The sequence below is a fragment of the Linepithema humile genome, chromosome 4, assembly GCF_040581485.1.
Source record: "Linepithema humile isolate Giens D197 chromosome 4, Lhum_UNIL_v1.0, whole genome shotgun sequence".
Taxonomy (NCBI): Eukaryota; Metazoa; Arthropoda; class Insecta; order Hymenoptera; family Formicidae; genus Linepithema; species Linepithema humile.
This window is the reverse complement of record NC_090131.1, coordinates 27,334,374-27,360,802: the sequence shown is the minus strand read 5'-3', so window position 1 is coordinate 27,360,802 and position 26,429 is coordinate 27,334,374. Positions and strand designations below refer to the sequence as shown.

The 26,429-nt window shown below is 35.8% G+C and overlaps 2 protein-coding genes across 4 annotated transcripts in view; one reads left to right on the top strand and one right to left on the bottom strand.

Moving 5' to 3' along the window:
- Window positions 1-404: 404 nt before the first annotated feature.
- ndl (serine protease nudel) lies at window positions 405-11,661 on the bottom strand. The gene is made up of 25 exons (XM_067353214.1): window positions 11,578-11,661; window positions 11,289-11,396; window positions 10,677-10,847; window positions 9,189-10,349; window positions 8,152-8,778; window positions 7,755-7,964; window positions 6,979-7,145; window positions 6,775-6,902; window positions 6,099-6,596; window positions 5,665-5,963; window positions 5,304-5,448; window positions 5,101-5,240; window positions 4,695-4,922; window positions 4,375-4,531; window positions 4,128-4,297; window positions 3,944-4,057; window positions 3,681-3,867; window positions 3,172-3,507; window positions 2,788-2,976; window positions 2,555-2,702; window positions 2,289-2,451; window positions 1,769-1,951; window positions 1,319-1,556; window positions 1,055-1,168; window positions 405-960 (listed from the first exon to the last, which is right to left on the bottom strand). Coding segments are annotated over exons 1-25 (6,180 nt in total). The 5' UTR covers window positions 11,579-11,661; the 3' UTR covers window positions 405-662.
- Window positions 11,662-14,309: 2,648 nt separating this feature from the next.
- CDase (neutral ceramidase) overlaps window positions 14,310-26,429 on the top strand; it is a 39,029-nt gene continuing 26,909 nt past the window's right edge. For 2 of the 3 annotated variants that reach the window (XR_001101214.2, XM_012371797.2), the window contains exons 1-7: window positions 16,515-17,061; window positions 21,426-21,602; window positions 21,894-22,037; window positions 22,333-22,509; window positions 22,610-22,737; window positions 23,519-23,717; window positions 25,246-25,452. Coding sequence is in view for 2 of the 3 variants with exons in the window: in XM_012371797.2 (XP_012227220.1) it covers window positions 21,456-21,602; window positions 21,894-22,037; window positions 22,333-22,509; window positions 22,610-22,737; window positions 23,519-23,717; window positions 25,246-25,452 (1,002 nt within the window). In the remaining variant the exon portion in view is untranslated. Of the gene's footprint in view, window positions 14,565-16,514; window positions 17,062-21,425; window positions 21,603-21,893; window positions 22,038-22,332; window positions 22,510-22,609; window positions 22,738-23,518; window positions 23,718-25,245; window positions 25,453-26,429 lie in introns of those variants that run through there. The other variant, XM_067353216.1, reaches the window with a different exon arrangement.

The window sequence follows — 26,429 nt, the reverse complement described above, 5'->3', positions numbered from 1 at the left end:
GAAGTGACTAATTCGCGCTATCTCTTACGTGACGTGCACGTGTACGTGCTCGAATCGATCATATCGCGGAATTAGAAAATCCGATTACCGTGATTGCACTTTTCGAAAGCAGAGAGATTCCATTATCCGATTTGGAGAACGGCAATTATTAGAATACGTATTTCGTTTAACATCTTCTATAAATGAAATATATAATATCTTCGCATTTTAAGATATCATTACTTTTATTTTAGGGGAATGGAAAGTATGAAAGTATGAAGTTTTCTAACATTCGGTGATATTTCATGTCGTATTAAGTAGATGGGATTAATTACAAATTGTGAGAAAAATATCACGTAGAAATATATTTATTAAATTTGATTTTAAGATTTATTCGATTTTATACAAACGTACAAACAAACAAGAAATAATGAACTTATTTATTAAATTCAAGATAAACGGTATTGATATACGATTCGATAAAAATACTGATACAATTGCTGACTTGGTACATCATGATCTTATCACAATTCTATAAATTAATCTTAAACAATGTACATATAGCTTAACGATGACAAAGATCTATTAAGTTTAATTATCGTAAACAAGATGAAATTAGAGATCAAATCGTTTTAATGAGACTGCTTTACTTAATCTACGAGCAACGCATTAACACTTGACGATTATATGCATTTAACGAAGAGACGATAACAGGGTTCTTCTGGCTGGACCAAAGATATAAGCGGTTTATCGTCACGCATGGTCACCCACATGCCTGGATTTAATCTTACCATATAGAAATCATCGCGAAGCGGAACAACAGGCTCACTCGAAGTTTGGTTTTCATGATCGATTATACCGTCTGTATAGTTCATCTTTTGGCATATCATTTTTATTTCTTCTTGTGATTCCACGGGCGATGGGAAGCACTGAGAGTGCCACACACCGTAGGATCGTTGCATCACTTCACCCGCATTAGATCTGAGAAACCAAATTTATAATATTATTAATATTGTGCATTATTCGTATGTGTATAATAGAAAGAAGACAGAGATAATTCTAATTAAACTCGTACCCCTCCGCAGATTCTTCCAACTTTCTGCATTCGATCTCGTCTTCGCCATTCGGACAATCGTTGTCGCCGTCGCACACGAAATCTTGCGAGATACAAATAGTATCGTTGTTTTCGCTACACATATAAAGTATATTTATTAAAATATGAATTATAATAATTCTCATGAAATTTATTATTTGGCAATATCTTGCACAATTTCAAAGTGTGGAACAGGAAAAACGTTTTATGCTAATAAGCTGACGATAAAATATCACATTATCTTACCTGTTGCATTTAAAACTGGCTTCTGTGCAGCGACACATTTCTGGTGACTCGTCGCTTTTATCCAGACAGTGTCGTACATTGTCACACAATCGTTCCGGTTGGGTCAGTCTTAGATATTCCGCACAGGTGCACTTGAAAGGTTCATCCGTTCCGTCCGCGCAATCGACTTTATCGTCGCAGAATTCACTCTTCGAAATGCATTCGCCATTCCCACACTGTATCTGCGATTTCTTGCATTCTACATAAATTATATAAATTTTATTTTAATAGAACAATTAACATGATGATATTAATAATAATAATATAAGAGAAATATATAATATATGAACTTAGGTGAAATAAAAAGTTCAATTAAAGTTAATTGATAATTTTGAATAGATCTGTTCACGAATCGTATCTCAAAACTTGAAGAACTTCAATAATTATTTAACGTCTAATAAAATTATTTACTGAAATTATCCACGTTGCTGCTTCTAGCCTGTTGCGTTACACGTAAACACATCGCGTTTGTTTCATCCGCACCATCACGGCAATCCATCATACCATCACATACTTGATTCCAAGGAATGCATTGTCCGATAGCACATCGAACACCGTCACAAATGGCTTCAGGTATCGGCTTCAGCTTTTTCTCTGTAAAATACACAATAGGAAAATTAAATTACTTAGAAATGTATTTTTTATCTTTTTTTGACAGAAACATGACGATTAAAACATGAAATTAATTGAATAATTAAAAATTAGAACAAAAATAAAAATTTATACACTGTTTTCCAAAAAATCGAAGCAAATCTTTCCACCCAATGAAACTTTGAGACGAGAATATCACAGAAGAGAAGTAGTTTTCTTTAAGAAAATCCGTGTCTCAAATGTTACAAACAAATATTTTATAAAACCAAATTATAGGCCAAAAATTGTTGATTTTTGTGATAAACAGTGTATATATACAATATTTATGTACAGAACTTACCCAAAGCTTGCGTGAGGAAAGCCTGGATGTAATCGATGCTCGTCAAGTTCCGCACGCCTTGGAAGCTGCATAAATCATTTTTGTAAAACACAGCTGCGGGATACCATGCTGTCTCGCTGCGACAGAACACCGTTCCGCTCCAATCCGAGGAAGTTTCATTGTCCTAAGCACAAAATTGGAAATAAAATCCGATCGCAATATGTATTTTGCTGCAAATATACGACTAGATAAAGAAAATCATAATTTAGTATTACAAAGTTACCCACCGGACACTTGGAACCTGTAGCTTCAATGAAACAGCGATAACACTTATCGCAGTTTTCAAGGATCGGTTGCAGGAAGATTGATTGTGTCACCTGTTGCTTGTCTATGCCGACAGCCACGCATACATCATTTTCGGCCGGCGGATAAATCCTGCACAGATTCGTCAATTAACCAAAAAAAAAATGTGAAGGAACTTATACTTGTGTAATAAAAAGCATATATTCAAAATACGCACTTCTTTTCTAAAAACAATGGCTGCACATAACGGGTGATATTCACTGTAGTTTTCAAGTGGAGTAACGAGACGTCCGATGTTTTCACGTCTATGATTTCGTCGACGACGTGTATCTGTTGATAAGGTCCGTCGACGTAGAGATACGAGCGGCTTTGGCCAAGCACAGCTGTCGTGTAGTTCACCGATAATCTGTAATTTATTCTTCGTCATATCTTTCCATTCTGACATTCATCGGAGGAAATCGAATCTTACAATTAAAAATAATCGCAGACAAATAATGAAACAAAATGTTCATTAAAACTTGCGTGATTTGTGTTTAATTAACGCGTTAAAAAATTATTTTTGACGTAAAAATGAATCTTCGAAGAAGCAGAATTCACTCACCTGATGCCTTCCGTGCAGCTCGAACTAGACAGGAGCCAATCCGGTTCCAGGAGTAAAGCCAAGCAACGATAACGGCCGTCTACGAAGATGGCAGCCAGCCATGGCCACTGGTAGATATGGTTTCCGGTTCTCGGATCGACGATCAGATACGAGTCGGCGCTGCTGCTCAAAACCGGTCTGCAGCGAATACGTAACGTCGTGCACGTTTCTTCGACACTCGCTTCGACGCGGTTCGACAGCTCCGTTTCGTAATCCGAAGGTGTTGTAGAGCTTCTCCAATATTTTGCTTTCAGCATTGTCTTGTTCACAGCGACCTTATCTACTGACTGTATGTTTCTGTATATAATTGAGAAATTTTTAAATTAATATTTGTAAATTAAGACTTATTATAATTAAATACTGACATTTGGAAAACCTTGTGTGCGCGAATGCTAAAATTTAAATTAGATTTAAAATTTCAATTGAATAAAAGATTTGAATTTAATTAAATTACTAAGTGTTTCACGTACGCGAAACCAAGATAGACGCATAAGTTCCGTCCGATTGTCGACGTTGTGGTAATGTTATCCAAAATGTCTGGTGAAAGACACTGTGTATACCACGTTCCCTTGTAGTGTCTGCTGAGTAAACCTTCCATGTTTAAAACTGGCCGTTTATCGTTATCCAAATTTATGAATTCTCCGTCCGTCAGTGCAACTGAAAAAAATTAAGACGACTGATTTCAGTCGGCTTTTTTGGCAAATATTATTTAAAATATGATTCGTAAACTTACGGCAATCAATCTCGTCCTCGTTCAGAGGACAATCGTACTCTGTGTTGCACTTCTTCGTTATCGGAATGCACTTTCCGCTTCTGCTGCAGTGAAACTCGTCCTCTTGGCAAATGTCTGAAACGAGCGAAATTGAACGTTTTGTCCAACAAGTCTGAAAATTGTGGCAAAATTATGTATAGAATACCGCAATATGTTTCATCCGTTTCGTCGGCGCAATCGATGTGCCCGTCGCAAATTGCCGTTGGTCGGAAGTTCAAGAGATAATCTCTGCACGTGCAGTCTTCTTCGTCGGTGCCGTCTTCACAATCCAAATGTTTGTCGCATCTCTTGTTAATTGTTATGGTTTGAATCAAGCTGCAAATGAAATGTGAACACTTATTATCTCATTTCAAAAAACTCATTTACGTTTAATACAAAATTGTATAACTTGCCTTTTGCATGTAAATGTTAATTTAATATTCGGCATAATTTCCGGCGTCGTCGTGTCGACGCTTGTAGAATCTGGAATTTCATCGCCGTCAGTCTGTATTTTGATCTCATAGAAGAATCGAGTGTCGGGAGAAATGGGAATTGCTTCTGTCCTCGCTGCTGCAATATGAAATTTCCACGAAATATATACACATTTATGTCATCTTTAATTTGACTTTTATTATTTTATTAACAGATTATTATTTATGATTTTATTGACAGATATATTATTAACGATCAGACATTCTTATCGGCAAATATAACAAAAGTTTGCACAACTTACAATTTTCAATAGTAGCGCCGGATACTTCGTCTGCCTGCGATTTTATCATTTTGTCATCTGTATTTGACTTTCTGGCGTAATCTGCGCCACATAACAATTCGTCTTCTCCATCTAAACAATCTATAACACGATCGCAACGTTTCTCCCTCGGCAAGCACTTTCCCGTTTGACAGCTGAATCCCGGACAACTACTCAAGGGTTTATTTCCTTGAAGGTCTGAGGAATTTTCTACAAAATAATATAAATGATTTTAATAGCTTGGAACAAGTATAAATTACAAAAAGCCTATTTTTTCTATAACTTTACTTAGCTTTTTCAAAAAGACTATCAGAATTATGAAATTCTATGAAAGTTTTGCAGCTGTCTAATTATTTTAAGAATTATGTATTTTTTTTCGAAGACTTACCTAATATCAAAATGATTTGCCGAATCCAATCCATGAAATAACTCACTTTCATGTAGACACCTGGTTCATTTGGACGCGCGCATCCTTCGCCGTGGCTGATTATACCGGCCACATACCACTGCGATTCCAAATTTGGATTTCTGTGCAAGAAAAATGTTTATAGCAATAATCCGATTTTAACGTATTTGCTTATCAATTATTACCTGCACATTAAAGGACCGCCGCTGTCACCCTGGCATGCATCGTAGCCGCCTTCATAAAATCCAGCGCAAATTGTGGCGCTGTTCTGATCGATTACACGCTTACAGTTCGGCAAAATCGGCACTTCCACTTCTCGTAAATTATCCGCTGATACAAAAATTTTTTTCCAAATAAAGAAAAAGATTACACCTTTTTTCAAAATGTATATTAACAGGATAATTAATAAAATTAATTCCAACGCGATATTTCCGTGCAGATTGAATCTTATTGTTAATTTAGTTATTAAATTTATAATTGGAATCTTTTATTTTAATTATTGATTGTTAATTATTTTATTCGATTAGTAATTAAAAATTGTCTTACGATCCGGTCCATATTCTTTCGTGGCTCCCCATCCAATAGCGATACATTTGGATTGCGGCATCGGGCCTTTTGCCCAATCATTACCCGCGGTGCTTAAATTCGGTAAGCAAATTTGACGGACCCAGCGATTGAAAAGGAAAGGACGGTCCAGCATAATTATCGCAACGTCGTTCTGCATATGCCGATTTTCAAAGCTAGAGTAAATAATCACGTATTTTGCCACCCTCGACTGAGCCGTCGGCGAAAACGAAAATCGCCTAAGTATGCCGGCTTGTACTTCGAAATAATGTGTCTGGTATCTGAAAATTATTCACAAACATATTTTAAAGTTGTATGAGAAAAATATCAAGATTTAGTAAATTTAATTAACGTTTGAGACATATAATTATTCGTTTGCCGTAAAGTCAATTAATGAGATGTTTGAGAGCTCTTACTCTTCCATGCAGTGAGCCGCGGTGAGTACGTAAAACTCGGTGATGATAACACCACCGCAATGGAAATGCCCGTCCCGATAAATAGCGACCAGGGAGGGCCAGGCTGTGGGCTGACTCGCACGACCGCCGACTACTCGCGATTGCAATCTAACGTCGTCGTTATTTTGATTTTTCTCCTCGGATTCCGTGGGCTCTTTGGGATTTTCTGCGATGAACAGCTCCAGTATTTCTTGATAGTGTTTCTTAAAAATTGCAGCTTCCTCGTCTTGCTCGTTCATATGTCTTTTGTGTATCTTATTGCTCGTTATGTTGCGATTAAAGGAGAAATTCGCACGGGATGATATTCTGGTACCGCAAGGTAAGGACGGACATCTCACGAATATTGCTGTATTCGAGCACTGCGCGTCATTCACAAGTTCTATCTGATTGCCTGATTCTTTTACGTAAGAACCTTTAAAGGTGTCGGAAAAATGAACAGTGTCTATTTCCGGCATCGTCCTGCAAAATAATAATAATTATGTGTAAATATAATAATAATCTGCGAATGCACTTGTCAACTTAGCAAACTAGCGCAGACTTAGAGGTTTATTTTAAATGTTAAATGCATAAATAATCTACCAAACCATATAATATGTGTGTGTTTAAGAAATGTTAAATACAAATATCTGTAACTCACGTTAGAGGTTGGTCAGATTCCGACTGGCAAGCATCTACGGCCCAAGAAGATGAGATGGAACAGACGGGATACCATTGTCCTTTTACATTTTTGTGCAGATATCCTTGCGTGAAACCAACCGTAAATGTCTGCAATAATGAGTAATGATTAAAAGCGGTGAATAATAAATATATTAAGTGATCTGTAACGCTATTTTGCTCATACATCTTCTTGACTCAACATCAACGATTCCGCAAGTATATTGCAGTTCTGCTCGTCCTTTCCATTAGGACACTGATAAATCCCGTCGCAGCGTTGCGAAAGTGGCACGCAATTATCGCGGCTGTAACGTTTCTCCCAATCTTCACAACTAAAAGAGTCCACCGGGCAGTCTAAAAATTAAACATGCAGCTTCAGTAACGCAAATTTTGATTACTTTTTAATTTAATCTAAAATTTTGCAAAGAAACATTGATGCGCTATGAATACAAATGTAGATGAATGTGTAATTTGAAAATGTATAACGTGTTACTGTATATGTTTCGTGTAAAATGCTTATGCGTAGGAAAGTTTCGTGGGTAAAGTAGCAGCTTATACACATAAATGTTACCAGTATTTAGCGTCATCTGGTGGGCATCGATAATAATTAAGAAAAAGGAATGTTTTATATTTGTAATTTATTATAATATTAGCAAAATGCTTGTGGTTAAACATGATCTTCTAATTAGTTCTTAATTAGTTTTAATTTTAGTGAAAGCAATATAAAGAATGTGCTCAGCTGATCATTTAGGTTCCTACTAAGATACGTAAAATTTTAATTATATTTTGTTAAAGTTTATGCAGCGTTAAAAATATTAAATATCAGCAATTAATTATAAATATATTAAATAATTTATACTATACGTTATATCAATATAAAAAATGTTTAATTAGTGGAGTATCTAGAGAATTCAAATAGCTTTTATTTATTTAAGATCTGGAAATAAGTTAAATAAATTTTACCAAAACAGCCGAGTTCGTCCTCTCCATGTGGACAATCGAAATAACCGTCGCAGAGTCGTTCGTGTGATATTCGGTCTCTGCAGGAGCACCTCGTCTCGTCGCTGACGTCCATGCAATCAACGTGACCATCGCACCACTTTCTTTTCGGGATGCATTGCAGATCATTGCACTGATGATAATTTTTGGGGCACTTATTGAACGCAAAATACGCTAAAAAAACATTTATTATATTATTAAAAACAATATTCTAGTTATTCTTTCGTTCTCTCCAAAAATTTCCGGTCAATTTACATCTTAAACTTTCGACGATGATTTTAAGAGGAAAAGAAAACGACAGATCAGACAATCCGAAAAATTGTGAAAAATTTTCACGGAAAATTCGTAAAATATTACTTACCTGGATAGTCTTTCCATGTGCTACTGGTGTCCTTTCCAAACAACGGCTGTTTTGACAGATTCTTCACTTCGTAATCGGACTGCGACACGCCAGGCGGAAAGCCAAAATTCGGCATTGTCATATAAGCACAAAAGTATGGCATGCCGGCGATCGGCTGTCGGAATATCGTTGACGACTGCTGCCGGGCTGTCATTGTCGGCTGTTCGCTCATCGTGGTCGGTTGCTGATTCAAGGAGAAAATCGGTGCGCTCGGCGTGGTAGCTCCTGCAGGATCGACGCTCTGTCCCTGTGTTCTCTGCATAAACTGCACTGTGTTCACCATTTGTATGTTTTTCGGCTGTGAGGAGTCTTGCTGAAGTTGATCTTGGAACAGCATTCCGTCACTTTGCGACGGGGAAAAATTGAACGCGTCTGTGTAAGGTGTTGAAGATGATGGCTCACTGATAAACTGGCTAGGATTGCCCCAGAAGCAGACCGGCTGTGGCCACGTGGAAGTAACCTGCTCAGAAGACTTCGTGCTCTCCGTGGCTGCCTGGCTGGGTTTGCCGTCGTTTACCGTGTCATAATTTTCGGTCGGCCGTCGTTCGTGTAATTTTGGGTCGTTGTCGGGAGCTCGATAATTTGCGTCTGTAACGTCATATACATTTCTTTGAAGAACTTCAGTCACAATTACATACTTGCAACGTAATTTACAAAGGGATTATGGAATTATCTGGAGAGAATGAATATTTGATTCTTGAATTATAAATAAGAAGGAGAAACTTCTTCAGATATTCTGCTTAAAAGCATGCGGAACATCTCACATAATTATGAATTTCCGAGACTTTCAGCTTGCACAACTTTGGAAATTATGAACACACACAGATATATATATTTCCTTGTTATAAATATTTCTCTTTACAAACTTGAAAGAAAATATCAAGATTAGCGTAAAAGAAAATCAGGAAGAAAAAAAGCGTTTAATTCGCGAAGCTTAAGTATAAGTCGAAATTCCGCTTTTATTTTGACATTTCATTATTTCATTGTGCGCCACGTACCATTCATGCTCGCAGCAGATTGATTTTCCGAGTGATTCTCGAACGGAGGATGCATCGAGGGAGGTAGTACGCCGTCGTCATTGCCGATTCCGGTCACGTCGTATCCTGCCGACACACTCGTCACGTTTTCAGTAATCGCGGTGTGATTTGCAAGATCGGTAAATTTACGTGCGCTCGCCTCCGTTGATCCCGTCGTGTCGGTCACGATTGTGGCTGCCGTGGATATTGCATCATTCACTATATTGGTAATCGCACTATATTGCGTGGTTGTAACACTTGGCTCCGTTGTCGAAATCTGCAAAAGAATAATGCTACTCGAGGCGCCTTTGCTCGCAGCTATTGCACCGTGTTCTCGGTCTATGTATGATGCAGTAGGAATGCTCTCGTTACTTTGGACTTTTATGAGCGAGCCGTTTGCGACTGATTTATCGCCCGGCTGTTCGACGTTCACGCTCGCCGTCGAATTTTCATTATTGCCAGTGACGTTAAAGCTGATATGATCAACCGATACGGTGGTGGTTTCGCTGATTTTTTTCAACGATTCATTCGCATTCTGTGACATTTCGCTCTGAACCGAATCTATTTTCGCCATTTGGATTTCCGATGCTTCCGTTCGATTAACTTCCGTCTGCTTCGGACCGCTTTTGGCCCTCGGGTCATCCAACAGTTTGATATCGGTGAAGCCGGAATCGCCCGAGCGATTCTGCTCGGCGTAATCGTGCGGGAAATACTGATCCTTCGATTGCGGCGCGGATTCTTTGTCGGCTGCATTCGTGATAGCCAGCTGCATATTTTTGCAACGCAGACAATTCAGAATATCCCTGTTGACAAACTCGGTGTTTCCATTGTTCTGAGACAAGGTCACGAGGTAGCTCTGCACGGTCTGCAACAGCATTTTGCATTTTTCCGCGTTTTGATCGCAATCCCTTCTCGCGCGCGATGTCTCTCGTTTGAAACGCGCTCCGACGTCTGCGCCATTTATCGTCGAAAACGCATCGCTTCCCACGGCTTGTGTTATCCGGTCCGCGAGCTCCGTCTGATCGCCAAAAGATGGGTTCTCATCGATCACTTCTTCCGCTTCCGACGTTGATCTTTTACCGAAAGTATAGTCCAAGTCAACCGCCTGTTTGCGTTCCGTGTGCGATGCCGGTTGAACGGAAACTGAAAGAATCATGGCGGAAAAGATGAGAATTTGAAAAGACTGCCGCATCAAACGCAAATTTTTTCAACGACAAATACCATCAATCAGGGATCCGGATCGAACCGGAACCGGAATCGAAGAAAAACCGAAAATAATTTAATTGATTCGGTTATAGTTCCGACGTTAGAAGCTTTATAAAATTTTAGTTCAGTTTTGGTTTGATCAAAAACAAAACGATTACGGTTCCGGTTCTGGTTACGAAACAGTTTTTCCGGTTAATTCAGTCCCGGTCTCTGCTATCAATAATCTTTATGTATGTAATATTATGTTATGTAATATTTACCAACCTACAGTATTATCAGCATTATACATTAACAGTAGAAAGAACATAAGCCTTATTAAGATTTCAATTAGTAAAATGGATCCCACCACAGCCAGAATGATACGTTTACATTGTCTGTAAAAGTTTGAGTGGCTGCGCACAGCTGGCTTTATTTTACATTTGTCGGATGTTTCTCCTAAAATCATAATTAATATTAATATTCATTCTCGAACATGTGATAGATGTAAAGTAACATTTATATATGATAATACGACATATTAATTTAAAATGATGAATTTAAAATGATAAGTATGATAGCCGAGAAAAAATGGTATAATTGATCAGATGTAAATATGTATAATTAGTTATAAAATGATCTGATAACATATGTAATTTTTTTTATATGATCATATAAAATATTACATATTATCAGAGCTTTTCATAACTAATTATATATATTGACCATATTATACCGTTTTTTCTCGGGTATATATAAAATGTAACATAAATAATATATATCCTGCCAGAATTATTTTTAATATTAATACTTATTATTAATATACTGTCAAAAATTTTTAACAAGGACTGATGTCAAAATGAAATCGTATATTTTTCATATATGAGGTAACGAGCTTACCTGCATCTGTCAACTCAACGGAACATGATGAATCGATTGGAATGTCGACCATTTGCGAAGACGAATCTTTATCGACATGCAGCGGATTCGATTTGTTTAAAAGACGCACTAATTCGAGGAAAAAAGAAACAAAATTTATTAATCACAATGAATCGAAAAATTAAGATTAATTTAACATCTGTTAATCAATTCAATCCAGAATATGCAAGAGAATATAATTTGCATATACAAGAGAATCGTATTTTGCATTATTCGCTTTTGTAATTTTTTTTAATTATGAAGTCCTTACTTTCGTCGATCTTCACTCTGGACAATACCGACGGCGACTAAACCAGTCTCTGATATAAGCCGAGTCATTCTTAGTTCCGGTGTCAGCGAGAAATTGCTGACAGCTTATTTCGACTCCAGTTGCATTCGTGTGAACGAACTTTCTCACGCATTTCGATAAGTGCCGTCGCACAGCTTGCAAAAAACAGTTAATGGAATTCTTGGCTTCCATCGCAAAAAAAAATTGATTAGATTTAAATATGCGTGTTTCGTAAGCAAATTCAACGCTCAATAATCGACCTCTCGTTTTGCGGACTTGAGCACTTGAGTTTCCTTATCGCATCTCGCAGCCATAAAGTAATAGAGAAATTTGTAAATAACACTCACGCGATAAATGGCATTCATTTTCAAACAAAATTTGTTCTCGGGAATTCTTGACAAAAAAACTATTACTCTTCATTGCAGAAAGTTCCGTAGCTTGCAGAGATATTTCTGTCTCTATTAAAAAAGAAATGGAAAGCTAGATAGTACTTGTTCTTTTTTGTGCGGAAATTACTAATTGTAAGTTGAATAAAGTACTTCGTAAAAAAATGTTCTTAAAAAAAAGTAACGAAAGAAATATTGCCGTTGAAAAAAATAAATCGTAAAACTAGAGCGCAGTAAAGTGAAATTTTTACTTCGATACACGATAAAAGCTACGAGCATGAATAAAATAAGTAAGGAAAACGTATGAAATTTTTTTTTGTGACAACTGTAACGAATGAAACAAAGCTCATTTTTCAACATAATCACTTTTTTCTCCAATACTTATAATCAATTAACGGTTTACAATTTTTCTGATTTCTTTTTGCACAAAAAGTTTCGTAAATTCTTCTATGTCTTTTTTCAAACGTGCAACAATCCGATATCTGATTCTAAAAAAATGTAGAAAAAGTTCACTTTCCAGCTGACTGATTGTTTCACTGATTGGCAGCTGTCGCGGAATGCGGGCACATGTTATCGTTCAGCACGGGAATTCCGTCGAAAAGCATATCTCCGTGTTTGTTGCAAACTGGCTTTAGGTTCCATTTCAGTCACACACCGTACAATAAAGTAATAACAACAGTGCTTCAAAGTAATGGTTCGGCAAAGCGTTTACTACAGCGCTTCTATGCGAGTTCTCACTTTTTTATTCTCGCTCATGTTTTAATTACGTTTGCACAAAGCGCAATGTGCCACTTGGACGATGAAAATGCTATCGGGAGTGAATAATAACACCGTCGCAACTGCAAACTAATCATATAGTTCGAAGTATTAATGGAATAAGTTTTCATCTCGGCATAGGTCACGCTTTTCGATATTACGCCACGGATTGGCCGTCGATTGTCGCGAAATGGTACGGCTAACACGGCACGTAACATGGCACTACTAATAAATCTCCCATATTTAGAGGTCTTCGCAATTCCGTAATGTGTTTTCACCTCTTATTTAACAGCTTTCAATCTTAAATAAATTACTCGGCTTCTACTACTTAAATTATTGTAAATATTAGAAATTATTTTTTTACATTATTAACAAATGGTATCTTAATTTTTAACATTATTTTTTCGAAGAACCGAGGAAAGAACGGATGCGATAAAGCTGAAAGCTGAAATATGTCGTATTATATGCGACATAAGAAATATGGCGGGAACAAATTAATTTTATGAAACGAAATGATTCATTCAGAATACTATTTTTTTTTTTTTTTTTTATTGTAATGCGATATTTTATATCGTCGCGTTCCAATTATTGCGTGCACGCAGCAGAACGTAATTTGCAAAGCTGTTACATACGCGGAACATTGTAAGCTCGAATTACAATGTGCTTTTCCGCTGTGGCAAGGAAGACACGCGATACTTCCTGAAATTTTCGTAGGCTGAAAGTAGCTTTTTTATAAATATATTTTCGCTAAAACATGTTAATGTTAAATCGAACTGCATGTTAAACACACTTTATATTTTGAAATTTTATATGTGATATGTCCAATATCCAAAATAGCGAAAATTACATTATTCTCTCATTATGACAATTATCACGATCATTGGCGATTAAATGATCATTACTGTAAATTGATAATTTGCACTGCACAGCCGCGTGTCGGTACATCAGGCTGGTGTTTTGTTACGTTGAGATCGTTTTTGCGCTATTGTAGCGACGATAATTGCACAATCCGCCTCGTTTTACTTTCTCCTGTAAGTGCTCGAGTCGCGCTACGGATCGATGAAAGTGACAGTACGCGCTCCAACGTTACACCAAGTGCACGATTTTATTGACGTATCGGATTTCTTCATTCAACAGTGATCTTCATTGATTTACGCTCATCTAATCGCAACGTAATAATTATCATATAGAATCTTCGCAATTATCTCGTTTGCGTATAAATCAAGAGTGCTCGAAGAAATCAACGAAAGCGACGAACGAATTTCTCTCAACTAAATATCGATGTCTCGCTTGACCCACAACTTGTTAAGCACATCACCGAAGAGACATTTTCAAGAAGATTTATTACGCGTCGTTTATCAAAATTATGTAATTAAACCGGGAAACCGTTGGCGTAACGTTTCTAAACTGCTACGTGTAAATTATATTAGCTTTCAATGTTTTAGAAGCAATTAATTTTTATTTTTATTTGTATTTGATATAAAAAGTAATGTGTGTTATTTTAGCAAGAAAAAACTAATTATATAGATTAAATATAATTTTGCAATTTATTTTAATGACTTTACCTTGCGGTTTACATTAAAATTCTGCACGGTTCGTTGCAAATAATGATGCCCGGGTGTCTTTTTTAAATACGCGCATTGTTCGGAAAATCGGTAATCTAACATGCTGCAAAAATTTCGCAAGAAAAACTGGTTCTTTAAGCAAGATTTAAAAAAGAAACGAGAAAGGAGTCTCTTGCACAGGCGAGACAAGAGAGAAATTGCTTTGAGATGATTGCCATCCATCACGTTAAACAGAAAACCTACGAGAAAACGCTTTTATTTTGTGAGTATTTATTAAAAATTCAGATTTAACAATCTAAATGAAATATTTTCGTTGTAAATAAACTTTGTGAAGGCAAAGTTTTGCAATTTCTTTTATCGCGTCATATTTAGTATGTAAAAGCAAAATTTACATGCACTGATGATTACGCGATCGATTAACGTATGTATTTACAACACGGAGAATTTCAGAGATGTGAAATTTGCTTTCGCATTCTTTGAGAAATCCTGGAAGAGATAGCTGGGAAAATAATATTCGAGCTGGTATGCGGGTTCGTATCGAAGTCAAGGGAAATCGGAGCGCAGTGTATCCGTTTTTTTTCCACGCGATCCGCGATCATATGAATTCATAATCTCGGCCGTTTAAAACGTGTTCTCCCACCAGCAATATTTTTTCTTTATCCTCCTACTTTTACACATGTATTTGCCGAGAAAGATGTTTGAATATATTTCCAGGGTTGTGACATTTCGTTCACGAGTGCACCATTTTTGAACAAATATCGTCCGCATAAACCATAAGGCTGCTTGAAATATCAGCGCTTTATATCTTTTTGGAATTTGCATGTTTTTCCTGCAACTTTTATTTAGTAGTACGAAATATAATATATTGTCGCACATAATCTTGTACAAATAATAATTTAATAGAATATATAAAATAGAATATAATATAATATTAAATTAAATTACAATAACACGTAATTTAATAAACATAATAAGTTACATTTATTATAATATTTACACCGTTTATCATTGTTTTACTTCAAATAAAAGTGAAACCAACGTTAATTCCAAATATTAATACGATGTGTAAACTATAGAATCCTGCCTTTTGCCTTAATGATATAAAAAATTCAATTTAAAGCTTTCGAATTAAACTCCTCTGGTAGAAATTTGTGCAGTTTGATTGAACACTGGCCAGTTACTATCTAATGTTACTGGTTTTTTTTTATACACAAAAATACTGCATTGTAACTAAACAAAATTAGTAAAAGCAATTTTATTATACAATAAAATTGCTTTAACTAATTTTGCCAAAAATATATTTTGTTAAAATATATTAATATTAAAAGGTTTTTGATCAGTTTTTGTTTAGTTTAGTTGTTCTCATGTATACGTTTTGTAAGTAATAATACATTGTGCGCTGGTGTATAAAACTTTTTTTATGTTATGTATAAAATAATCAAGTGTAAAATTAATAAAAATGTGCGAACGCGTGCAAAAATATAGGGCAAAGAAAAAAAAACTTATAGAATTAAAACAGCTTAGAATACGCAATTCACATAATTCTGTCATAAAAATTTCAAGAGAGGTTAAAAGTGACAATTGTCAATTATTTACTTATTGCTCTTTTACTGCTAAGTAACTGAGTTCAGATTTTGTACATTTTTTCTATGTAGCAACTGCGCGAAAAGCGTTACGTCTTGATTGGAATCCTAAATAGTTTTACTGTTCAATTACTAAGAAGAAGCCAATATAACTGTCTAAATGGAAAACTGCATTAAATTTCTACCAGAGTCTTGATTATTTTAATTTTATTTTTTAATTTGAAACTTTTAATTCAGCTTATAATTAAATTTAATTTTAATCCCTCCACAGCATTTCATCGCAATTCATGCGTTCTTTTAACAACTATAATAATAAAATTTAGTGAAAATGATTTATTTCTTTCATATATCATATAACGGCTTATTTCTTTCCCTCACATAATTCGATCAACATCGATTCAAACATTCGAATTGTACAAAAACGCTCCTCTGTAATTCTGTTTGTGATGATTGCTCTGCTATCATATACTGTTGACCTACACCGTGTACATTTACATTCATTGTGCTGAGTTGAAGAGAGCAAGAGAGAGACAGAGAGTGATGGAAAGGCACAGAGGTGTGGAGCGAAGCAACAAGGAAGCAAGTAGATCATTGCGCGCGTGTGTGTGTGCGTGTATGTGTGCAATGAGAATAGCCGTAGGATCGTTTCCGTTTCCCCTTCTTCGCAGCCGGCAACCATGTGAGTCCCAACGTTGGGTTCGGTATCCGAACGGAGTCTTCGTGGTGACGGGCAGACGGCCTCTGTCTGTAACGCGGTCCCAGCTGGTCGTATTCTTTCTTTTCCTCGCCGTCGAGGATTCACCAGGACTCGCCGGTCCGTCCGCGACACGCCGCGTAACGTTTAAATGGAAATCCTTGATTGGGATCACGGATATCCACCTCGAAAATACGTGCCGATTGCATGCCGCTCGACTTGACTGGTTACTCGAGTCGCAATTAATGCGCTAGTTACACGAGTTCCCGGTAAACTCGTCACACACCGGCAGTGCCATACTCCTCTTTGTTTCGGGCATCGCTACCGATGACCATGTGACCGGAAGTGGCGACATTCTGTTTCTGTAAAGTCAACAGTGTAAAGTTAGTTTTGTGATAGTTAGTTTGTTAATTGCATTTGTTTGTTGCTAGAGCAGAGACAATATATCTCGATCGGCCACAATTGGAGTAAATGCGACTTAGGTGTGTAATTATAAATGTTTTCATCATTAATAATCTTTAAGCGAAGCTTGCGCTATTTATATTATTCTTGTCTTTTTTTTTATTTTATGCTTTAAATGAGATAACGCGATAACGATATCTTCTGTGATAAAAACTTGTTGTTAGCACCATTTTTATTTTGCAATTACATTTTTCTTATTTATTTTATTTATTATTCGACACTACATGGTGATATGTTTGATGCGTTTAATACTTCCGTTTAATTCTTATCAATATTATAAATGTAGAACATACTAATTTTATTAAATTACAGATCACTCATATGATTAATGTTTACGCAAATGTGACAAATATCGTAAATATCAACGTTTCACCTAATACAAGCTAATTACATCATTTATTTTAAAATAATTTATTTCGAAATTACATTCATAAACATTAACTTACTTGCATAAAATTATATCGTATAGAATATGTTTATCTTTACGGTAGAAGCTTTTATGACAGAGTTTGCACAGTAAATTTTATTACGCAACTTTTATCACTGATGATATAAAATAACTTGGTTACGTTTTAGACAAACGTGCATATTTGATAAGTGTTAAATATAGAATAGAGATCCACTTTTTTTTAATTCAAAATATAATTCAAAATATAATTATGTCGAGAGAGAAATGTGCACAGGAATGGTCTCGAATACATGATTTCACGAAAAGTGAAAGCACTGTCTCCACTTGGCGTCCACATAACTGACGTAATTAATCGTCTCCTCGAAATTTAACAGCATCCGGCTCTTGTGACTTTTTCTCGAATATAGGCTCGACGGTTCAAGAGATACTTGTCACTTGATTCTTATAACCCAGTAATTTTACAATGATTAAACATTGCGTATAATTTTATATAAGAAACTATCTCACAACAGTTTCTATTGGGCTATAAAGCCATAAATTCTAATTGTCTGTGCGATTTTATCTTATCTATTTATGTTACATTTACTGATATTTTATTTTTCGATTGTTCCATCAAACCTTCAATATGGTCACAATTTGCTTTATGAATATTTTCATATTTAATTTTGCTTTTATTCGTAAGTCGTCTGCTTAGCTGATTGTTATTTGTATTTTCTGATGTCTGTTTCATTGTCGCTTTCATCTGTTTACCAACATTTTTTTTCTAAATGAGTAAATATGTATTTTATATCGAAATTTTGTCCTTACATTTTAAACGATTTGTTGTCAATATAGAAAAACTATGAAATTCAATATTATACAATTTATAGAATTCAATTATTTAATCTATAATTATGTTATAACACGCAAAATGATGACAAAGTTCCAAAAAGATCAGCATCGGAAGAATAATCGCGCGCATCATATATATGGATACTCTTTCGAGTCGGCCTTGATCCTCCTTTTAATTAAACGCTTCCTAGTACCTGGCCATTAAATTAAACGGGGGTGATTAAAACGAGCTCGCCACGAGGCGCGAGAAAGCTGGAAAAATGACTCAACGAGAAGTTTAAGAATAACGCCATAATAACGGCCAATAAAAATTCCATTTTCTAAATGCATATTGCAAATGCAATTAACATTTGCAATAGAATATTAAAAGATAAATTAAAAGTAAAGTAATAAATTCTTCAACCAATATATCAACATATAATGCAAGCATAGCGTATGCGCGGTTTGAATCAACTAAATTGAAAATAGGAAGAAGGAAAATAGAAATACGAATTCAAACCGCTACTTCTACTAAGCGATATTATATTTTGAATGCTCGTCGGAACCTTCAAAAGAGCCTTCAACAGATCTTACGAGGAAAGTTAAATTGACGGTTTTGTGATTCACAGATGGTACTCGCCATAGTCTAAATCTGTACAAAGAACTGCATAAAATGCAAATTTCGAGGACAATCTCATATGAATGCAGGATGAGTCAGGAATTTATTAGTGACCGCGAAAGTGCGGAGAGGACAGACATCACGGATGTTCGTGAAATATTATCGCCGCATTGTGTACTTGTGTCGTATCGATTCGGAGCATTTTTATTTTAATATCCACGTTCATAGTCATTTTAATTCGCAGCTTTGAAATCCAACCTGTGGAGATCCGGCTTAAAAGAGTGGCTAAACAAGTTGTCACTGTATGCATTGATAAGAGATTTATCTCTTGCTTAATACAACTTGCTCATGTAATGCAACATTGGCGATCGATACGAAATTGAAAGCATGTTCTTGAATTTTAAGTCTCTTCACGTCCAAACGCAATAGGATTATGGAAATGTCTTTTCATTTCGAGAAACGTGAAAAATATTGCTGAATTTTTTTTCGAATTAACTACTTTTGTTTCCTCGTCAGTTATGCAAAAATTCTCGACGTGAAATTGATATTTTGTACAAGGCAGTATGATATTGTCGGATTGTATAGGAATATAATACGGGAAAAGTTGTTTGTTTTCACTAATTAACGTTATGAAACGTTACTCGCAGCTCTATTTCCGCGAGTGTCGCACATTCCTGCGAGTTATTCTCGACGAAAACATCAAAAGCGCGTGTTGATTGCGTAATGTTAGATTTAACATTGTCACACCGGTATCATTTTCAGCTAAATCCTCCGCTACTTATATTACTAGTCTCGGCATCTGCGATCCTATAAATGGATAAATTGCGCTGACTCACCGTAGTCTGAATGCGATTTCAACCGACCACAAAATCTAGAGCAAACGTGCGAGACGTGAACGAAGCATTTACAAGAGCGGTTTATTTCAGTTTCCAAATTTTTCCCTTAAAATCGAGAAAGTGTAAAAGCGAGATTTTTTGCATAAAAATTGAAGTTGCAAAATGAAATGGAAATCTCCGAATTTCTCGATATTGAACTGAAGAGCGGCGAAATACGAGGAATTTATCGGCGTGCACCTTCGAAAAACGATGTTGCGCGATTGTCGATATTTTGACGTGTATAGATGACCATTTGACGGGAGAACAATGAAAATTCCGACAGATGTGACGAATGTTTTGATCCAGGCATTCGATTGTATATCTCACGTAACATCGACGAGTAAACTCTCTACGTGTCCAGCACACGTTCGAATAAACACGTAACTGCATCGTTCGGTACATTCACGACTGCACCTGTAGACTGTATAGAATACCGAGAGATTTACTCATGCACACACGCATGTGTACACTCATATGTGTCGTCACGAACAGCGTTGCATACTCCTTTCCATCAGCTGTGCGCGCTAACGTGTCACACGTGCTACTCACGTAAGGCGTTCATCTTCAAACGGTGCGACAGATTTGATTAACTATCTACATTTTGTGTAATGGAGGGTAATGGAAAAGAGAGATATACAACTTGCTATTTGCCCTGCCGATTTCACATGCTCGCTTAAGACTCTTGCGTGTCTCGCACCTTTTGATCTTCATTATTTTCCAATGCTCAGAGCAAAACGTTATATTATTATATAGATAATTTTCTGTGATAATTTTTTGTTTTTAGCTTAAATAAATCAGTACACAATTTTCCTCTGTGATTATCTCGAAAACTCTCTCGACCCTATTCAACCGACAAATGCACGGAAGTCTAGTGCATTCAGCAGAGTACAATAGGATTGCGCGTCTCTCTGCATTCGCTGCAAACATGCTTTCCACATTCCTATTGAAGCTTTACTGGAGTTAATGCCTAGTTAAAGGCGAAACCACGTAACGTGAGATGCTTGTGAAAGTTTCGTCGCCTCCTTTTTTTTTTTCTTGTCATCACCGAAATACCCGTAACTACAGATCAGAGAAAGTCGTTTCGCACATCGTCACCGGTCGTCCTTGAGACACTCTAAGGATCAATCCATCAAACCGTCTCTTTCAATTAGCAATTGATAAAATCGTTCGAGTGACCGACGAGAGCGATCAATATCTCAAGTCGATTCGAGACAATAGCCGCTAATTATATGATTCATGCGTAAAGTGTTGAATGTCGATACTTATTATCTTTCTGTCGAATAGTTAAAGTTAAAAGCAAATATTTGTTAGTTTTAACAAGATAATGATCAAGAAAATGATCTTGATAGCACCCACTTGACTTGTGATATATTCTTTTGTCGAAATAATTCAGTATTTTAGTAGACCAAGTGCGCAATTGTTTTTCTATTATTCGTAGAGTTCTTGTGCCCGGTTTATTTTCTTATCGCCAACAATGACACACTTCGTTATCTCATGTGTTTGAAAAATTTTCCGACAAATAGAAAATTCTGATTGGAAATCGCTGGCTGTACTCCTTCTTAAACGAGAGATATCGCGGAGAGCAGCCGTAAGTCAATACGTACATCGAGTATCCGAGGGTTATATATTCGCATTTACGGGCGCACCTATCATTTCGTTCTTTGCTTTCAGCCTGATCTGCCAAGGAGCTCACAAAGCTGAATGGCTACGTCGGTGCCGTCATCTCTAAGAACTCGCGGCTTATCTGCGTTATGGCTTCTCCTGCTACTATTGCCAGCCGCACTTGCCACCTACAGCATCGGCGTCGGAAGAGCTGACTGCACAGGACCTATTGCAGATATTGTCTTTGTTAGTATTAACACTTTGTGTATTTTCTAGTGGAAATCTCGTAAAAAACTGCGCGTAAAATATTTAGTGGAAATCAAATAAAAGTTTTTATTCGAACGAACTATGTATTATATTAACAAATAAAATTACAGAATGCAGAGTTTCTTTTAAAAAGTAAAAAATTACGGAAAAATATTATGGTTGGTAAAAATGAAAACTACATTAATGGAGCTACACTAACAAAGTAATTAAAACAAACAATGTGGGATTTAAACGAGTTTTCAATTTCAATAACCATTGTATGCGTTTCAGATGGGATATGCAAAAATCGAGCAGAAGGGAAATGGTCTTCACCTTCGAACTTTTTCCAGGGCTTTCATAATAGACGATGGCGTAGAAAGATTTGTGTTTGTCAGCGTGGATAGCGCGATGATATGCCACGACATACGGCAAGAGGTGATACATATTTATTCTTGGTTATATTTACGATTGCTGTAGAAACTGCATTTATAAAATTGACTTTAGATACAAAAGAGAGAAGAGTCACTTCTGATAAAAAGGCATATGATATAGATTTTCATTAATTTATATTTCTGATCTATCACACAATTTGTGTAGCGCGAAACTTTTCAATAGTTTTTCACATCTGAATACGTGTGCGGTTAAAATGTACGATTTGTTTTTAGGATAAGCTTTGTCCCAAAATGCGATCGTTATCGCGCGATATTAATCGTAATTCTTCTCGCTGCAGGTGCTGCGCAAATTGCGACTCCAATTTGACGACATGTACACGGAGAGAAACGTGATGATTAGTGGTACACATACTCACTCGAGCCCGGGTGGTTTCATGCTCGACGTACTTTTCGATTTGACCACATTTGGCTTCGTCAGAGAGTCGTTTAACGCCGTTGTCAACGGTATAACAAAGGTGAATTGATACGCAAACGTGATTACGGCGTTGTATTGTGCGCCATTCTACTAATCAATGATAATAGCCGATAACAATGATATTTGTATCGATATTACAGAGCATCGAGCGCGCCCACAATGCTGTTGCGCCTGGAAAGATCTTTATCACACACGGTCAAGTTTTAGATGCTAATATTAATAGAAGCCCGCAAGCCTACCGTAATAATCCGCAATCAGAGAGAGACAAGTGAGCCATTGAATAGTTATAATGCGTTTTATCTGAATAAATAATACAATTTTTTTATTTTCCATTATCTAAAAGAATAATACAATTTTAATTATATTAGCAGATAGAATCGCTCAAAATGTTTTCAAAAGAAAAATATTTTAAAATTATAATAATATTAATATTCACCATAAATTATAGGATATTTGGTTACATATAAATTAATGAGACGCAGAGGCGGTTTGCTACATCATTTTTTAAATCGTTTCGAGCGAAATTGATTGTTAATATCAGAGCATTAGGACGTTTGAAGGACGTATTTGCCGTATTATAAATGTAGCCTTGCATTCGGATTATGTACGCAACGTTCTCAAATAACACAGGCAGTCAATTTAGATTGCAAATTGCTTAGTAAGGGGATTGCAGAATGCATTGAGGTATCGAATATTCGCACCCGGGGTATATTAATTCTCGGAATACACAAACCGATCGTGTTTATTACATATTACACGATGTATGACATGTGTCAACGTATTTGCAAGTATTTCTCTCCGTGTAAGCGGGAGAAATACATTCTCGAAAATTTATGATAGAAATTATGACAGAAATCGTTTTAATCGAATTTTCATGATATTTCGCAATATGAAATATAAGTTTCTTTTATTTCGATGAAACTCTTCTAGTAATAAACTCTTCTAGTAATTTTATTTTAAAAGAATCGAGTTGAATTTTATTTTAATGACATTTCTTTGTCAGAAAAAGAGCCAACAGATAAGATTCAAATTTCTTCTCCTTTTTTCAGATATGAATATGACGTAGACAAGATATTAACGCAGGTCAAATTCATCGGCGCCGATGATAAACCCATGGGTGCCATAAATTGGTTCGCCGTGCATCCCACTAGTATGAACAATACCAATCGCTTGGTCTCCAGCGACAATGTAGGCTACGCTTCGATCCTCTTCGAGAAAATGATGAACGATAATGGCGCGACTGGCAAGGTAAGTCTGCGCTAACGAATACACATCGCTGAATTAATTGGCGATGCGTACACCGCGGCGAGTTACACGATGCTCTATTTTCTACGCCGTGCCGCAATGTCAAATATAATGAAGAATGTCAATATAATATAATAAAGAAGACGGATAGTAACAATAAGTAAATTTACCGCGCGCCGAGGTGAGATTGCGAAATTACGTACACGAACATATTTAAATAAATTGTTTGAAATGAGCAAAATTGCATGCAGGCGGTAGTTTCATGAGCTTTTATTTTCCCGCATTATACGCTCAGAAGATCGCGTGCGTCCACTATCATTATCTCTTTTTCCCTTTCAAGCTAAATCCATTTGGCCTCTTTGTTGTGCAGCCTGCTGCGTATTTTGGTTGCATTTTATTTTTTACTTGGCACTGTTAATTCTTATCTACTCTATTGTGATAGTCGCATTTACATTTTAAACAGTCAGAGTACGATTAATCAGAATTCTAGCAAAAATTCTAGGATGCACATATCGCACATTATAATGTAGATAAGATAATATCCCAGTGGCTGAACACGTCTCAATCTCCGATCATATATTAACAAAACGGTTATTACTTGATATTTATAAATATAAAGCTAGAAATAATAAAAAATTGTTAATAAATTAATTTTACATAAAAAAGGATTACATAATAATTAATGGTATGAAATAATAAAATTATATCATGTTAGATTAATCTATTAAACTTATTAATTATAATTATCTATTAATTTATTATTAATTAATTTATTAAAGATTAATCCTTGACAATTTTATTAAGAGCAAATAATTTTTTTGTGGAAAAGTTGAAAAGAAGCGTTCTTATATTTTATAATAGAAACAAATTCTTGAATTTTTTATCTAAAAAGTATCTTACGCGTACGTTTTACATTTTCGCTGGTATATTTTTATATCTTTTCATAATAATCTTGTCATAATATTTAATCGACTATAAATTAATAATTTTAATTGTAGTCTTAGTTCTGTTAAATAAATTTTAATCTTTATTATGTATTAAGAATGAGAAGAATATTATTGATAAAAAAAAGTAATATATTTAATATATAACAAGTAATTCTTGAATGCCCGCCACTGACATTTTATTTTATGTAAGAAAACGATAGTTAAATGACGTCAGGTTAATGCAATTCATTTCATTTGCATGTTATTACGATTTTACTACGTGTAATTTTGTTCATGGGCGATTTTCTTAGGACAATTAATGGATAATGAAATTTTATTCTCGCTCGAAATTAACTACATTGCGTAGTAATATGACTTGATGAAGTTTTATATATATTTATGACAAAAAGTGACGCGCAATCATATATCGTTTTATTTTCCATACTTATTTTACACGTGTCTGAAAGTTCACACTCTCTCATCTCATAAAATTGCAGGAATTAATGTGATTTAAACAATAATTAAGTAATGTAGTTTATTGTTGATAAAATAAATGAACGAGAGAGTAATATTTTTCAATACAAGTGCCATGATATTTTTTCTAGGGCTCGTTCGTAGGAGCCTTCGCCTCGACGAATCTCGGCGACGTTTCACCGAACACACGTGGACCAAAATGCGAATTCTCCGGTAAAAACTGCACCGATCAGTACACGTGTCCCGGGGAGAAAGAAATGTGCTTCGCTTCTGGTCCTGGCAAGGATATGTTCGAGAGTACGAGTATCATTGCTCACAAGCTTTATGAGGAGTCATTGGTGAGTATGCCATTTCTTGTCATTTTTGTCCACGTATTTTCCGTCATCTTTTCCTTCATTTGTTCGCGAGATACATGCCACAATAAATATATAATTTATAATTTCAAATTCATATGTCTCGAACAATTTCTAAAATGATCCAACGTATCCGCTTTAAAAAGTCAAGTAAAAAAAGTGTAAGCGATTTCTCCAGCTGGCGCTTATATGCACTCGTAGATGCCAAAAACAGACATTAATTGATCATCAAAATCAGATTATGCCGCGAGAAAAATGAAATAATTGGAAAGCGTGCACGGGGGTTTCACGCTCTTGGTAATGCGCGCAAGTTCAAGTGCTCCGACAAAGCGATACTCAAGAACTGAACGTACATTCAACACGTGTTGCTCGATTCGAAGACTGTTTCCGCGCTTCCTCGTGTGTGTAGTATTAATTACGATTCCTTATATGAAATTTATTAGCGGCACAGGCGAAACTACAGGCACGTCGAGATAGTTATCAGACAAGTTAAGTAACTTTACGCGCGTAGTGCGATCCATTAGTGCAATTCATTAGGAGATAATTAAAAATGAGCACAATATCCGTATCACGAGACATTAACCATTATCTTTTACGGTTAAAAGTCAACGTTAAAAGTCATAATTGTGAAGGATCTTAATCAAACTACGATTGCTTTTACTTTCTGAAGATTTGGGATTGAGGTAAGAATCGTTAAAAAAATTAATAATTGAACATTTCCAGAAATAATGATTAATAATGGTTTGTTAGTGATTTTATATGGAATTTAAGGCGCTTTCGTATCAAATGACAATATTGGCATCGCCAGTATTTGTTTTTATTTTTTTACCATTTTAATTGATCATTTATGAAGCAATTTAACAAAAAATGTAAGAAGTAATGTTTTTCTCTCATCTAATTGAATAAAGACTTTTAATAGCAAAGGAAATTGTCTCTCTCGTCATTTTCTGCAGATTAATTTT

Coding starts and splice junctions, on each gene's coding strand:
- ndl (XM_067353214.1), bottom strand. Junction 1,169..1,318: donor GCCAGTTTTAAATGCAACAG/GTAAGATAATGT, acceptor TTATATGTGTAG/CGAAAACAACGATACTATTT. Junction 961..1,054: donor TTGGAAGAATCTGCGGAGGG/GTACGAGTTTAA, acceptor TTGGTTTCTCAG/ATCTAATGCGGGTGAAGTGA.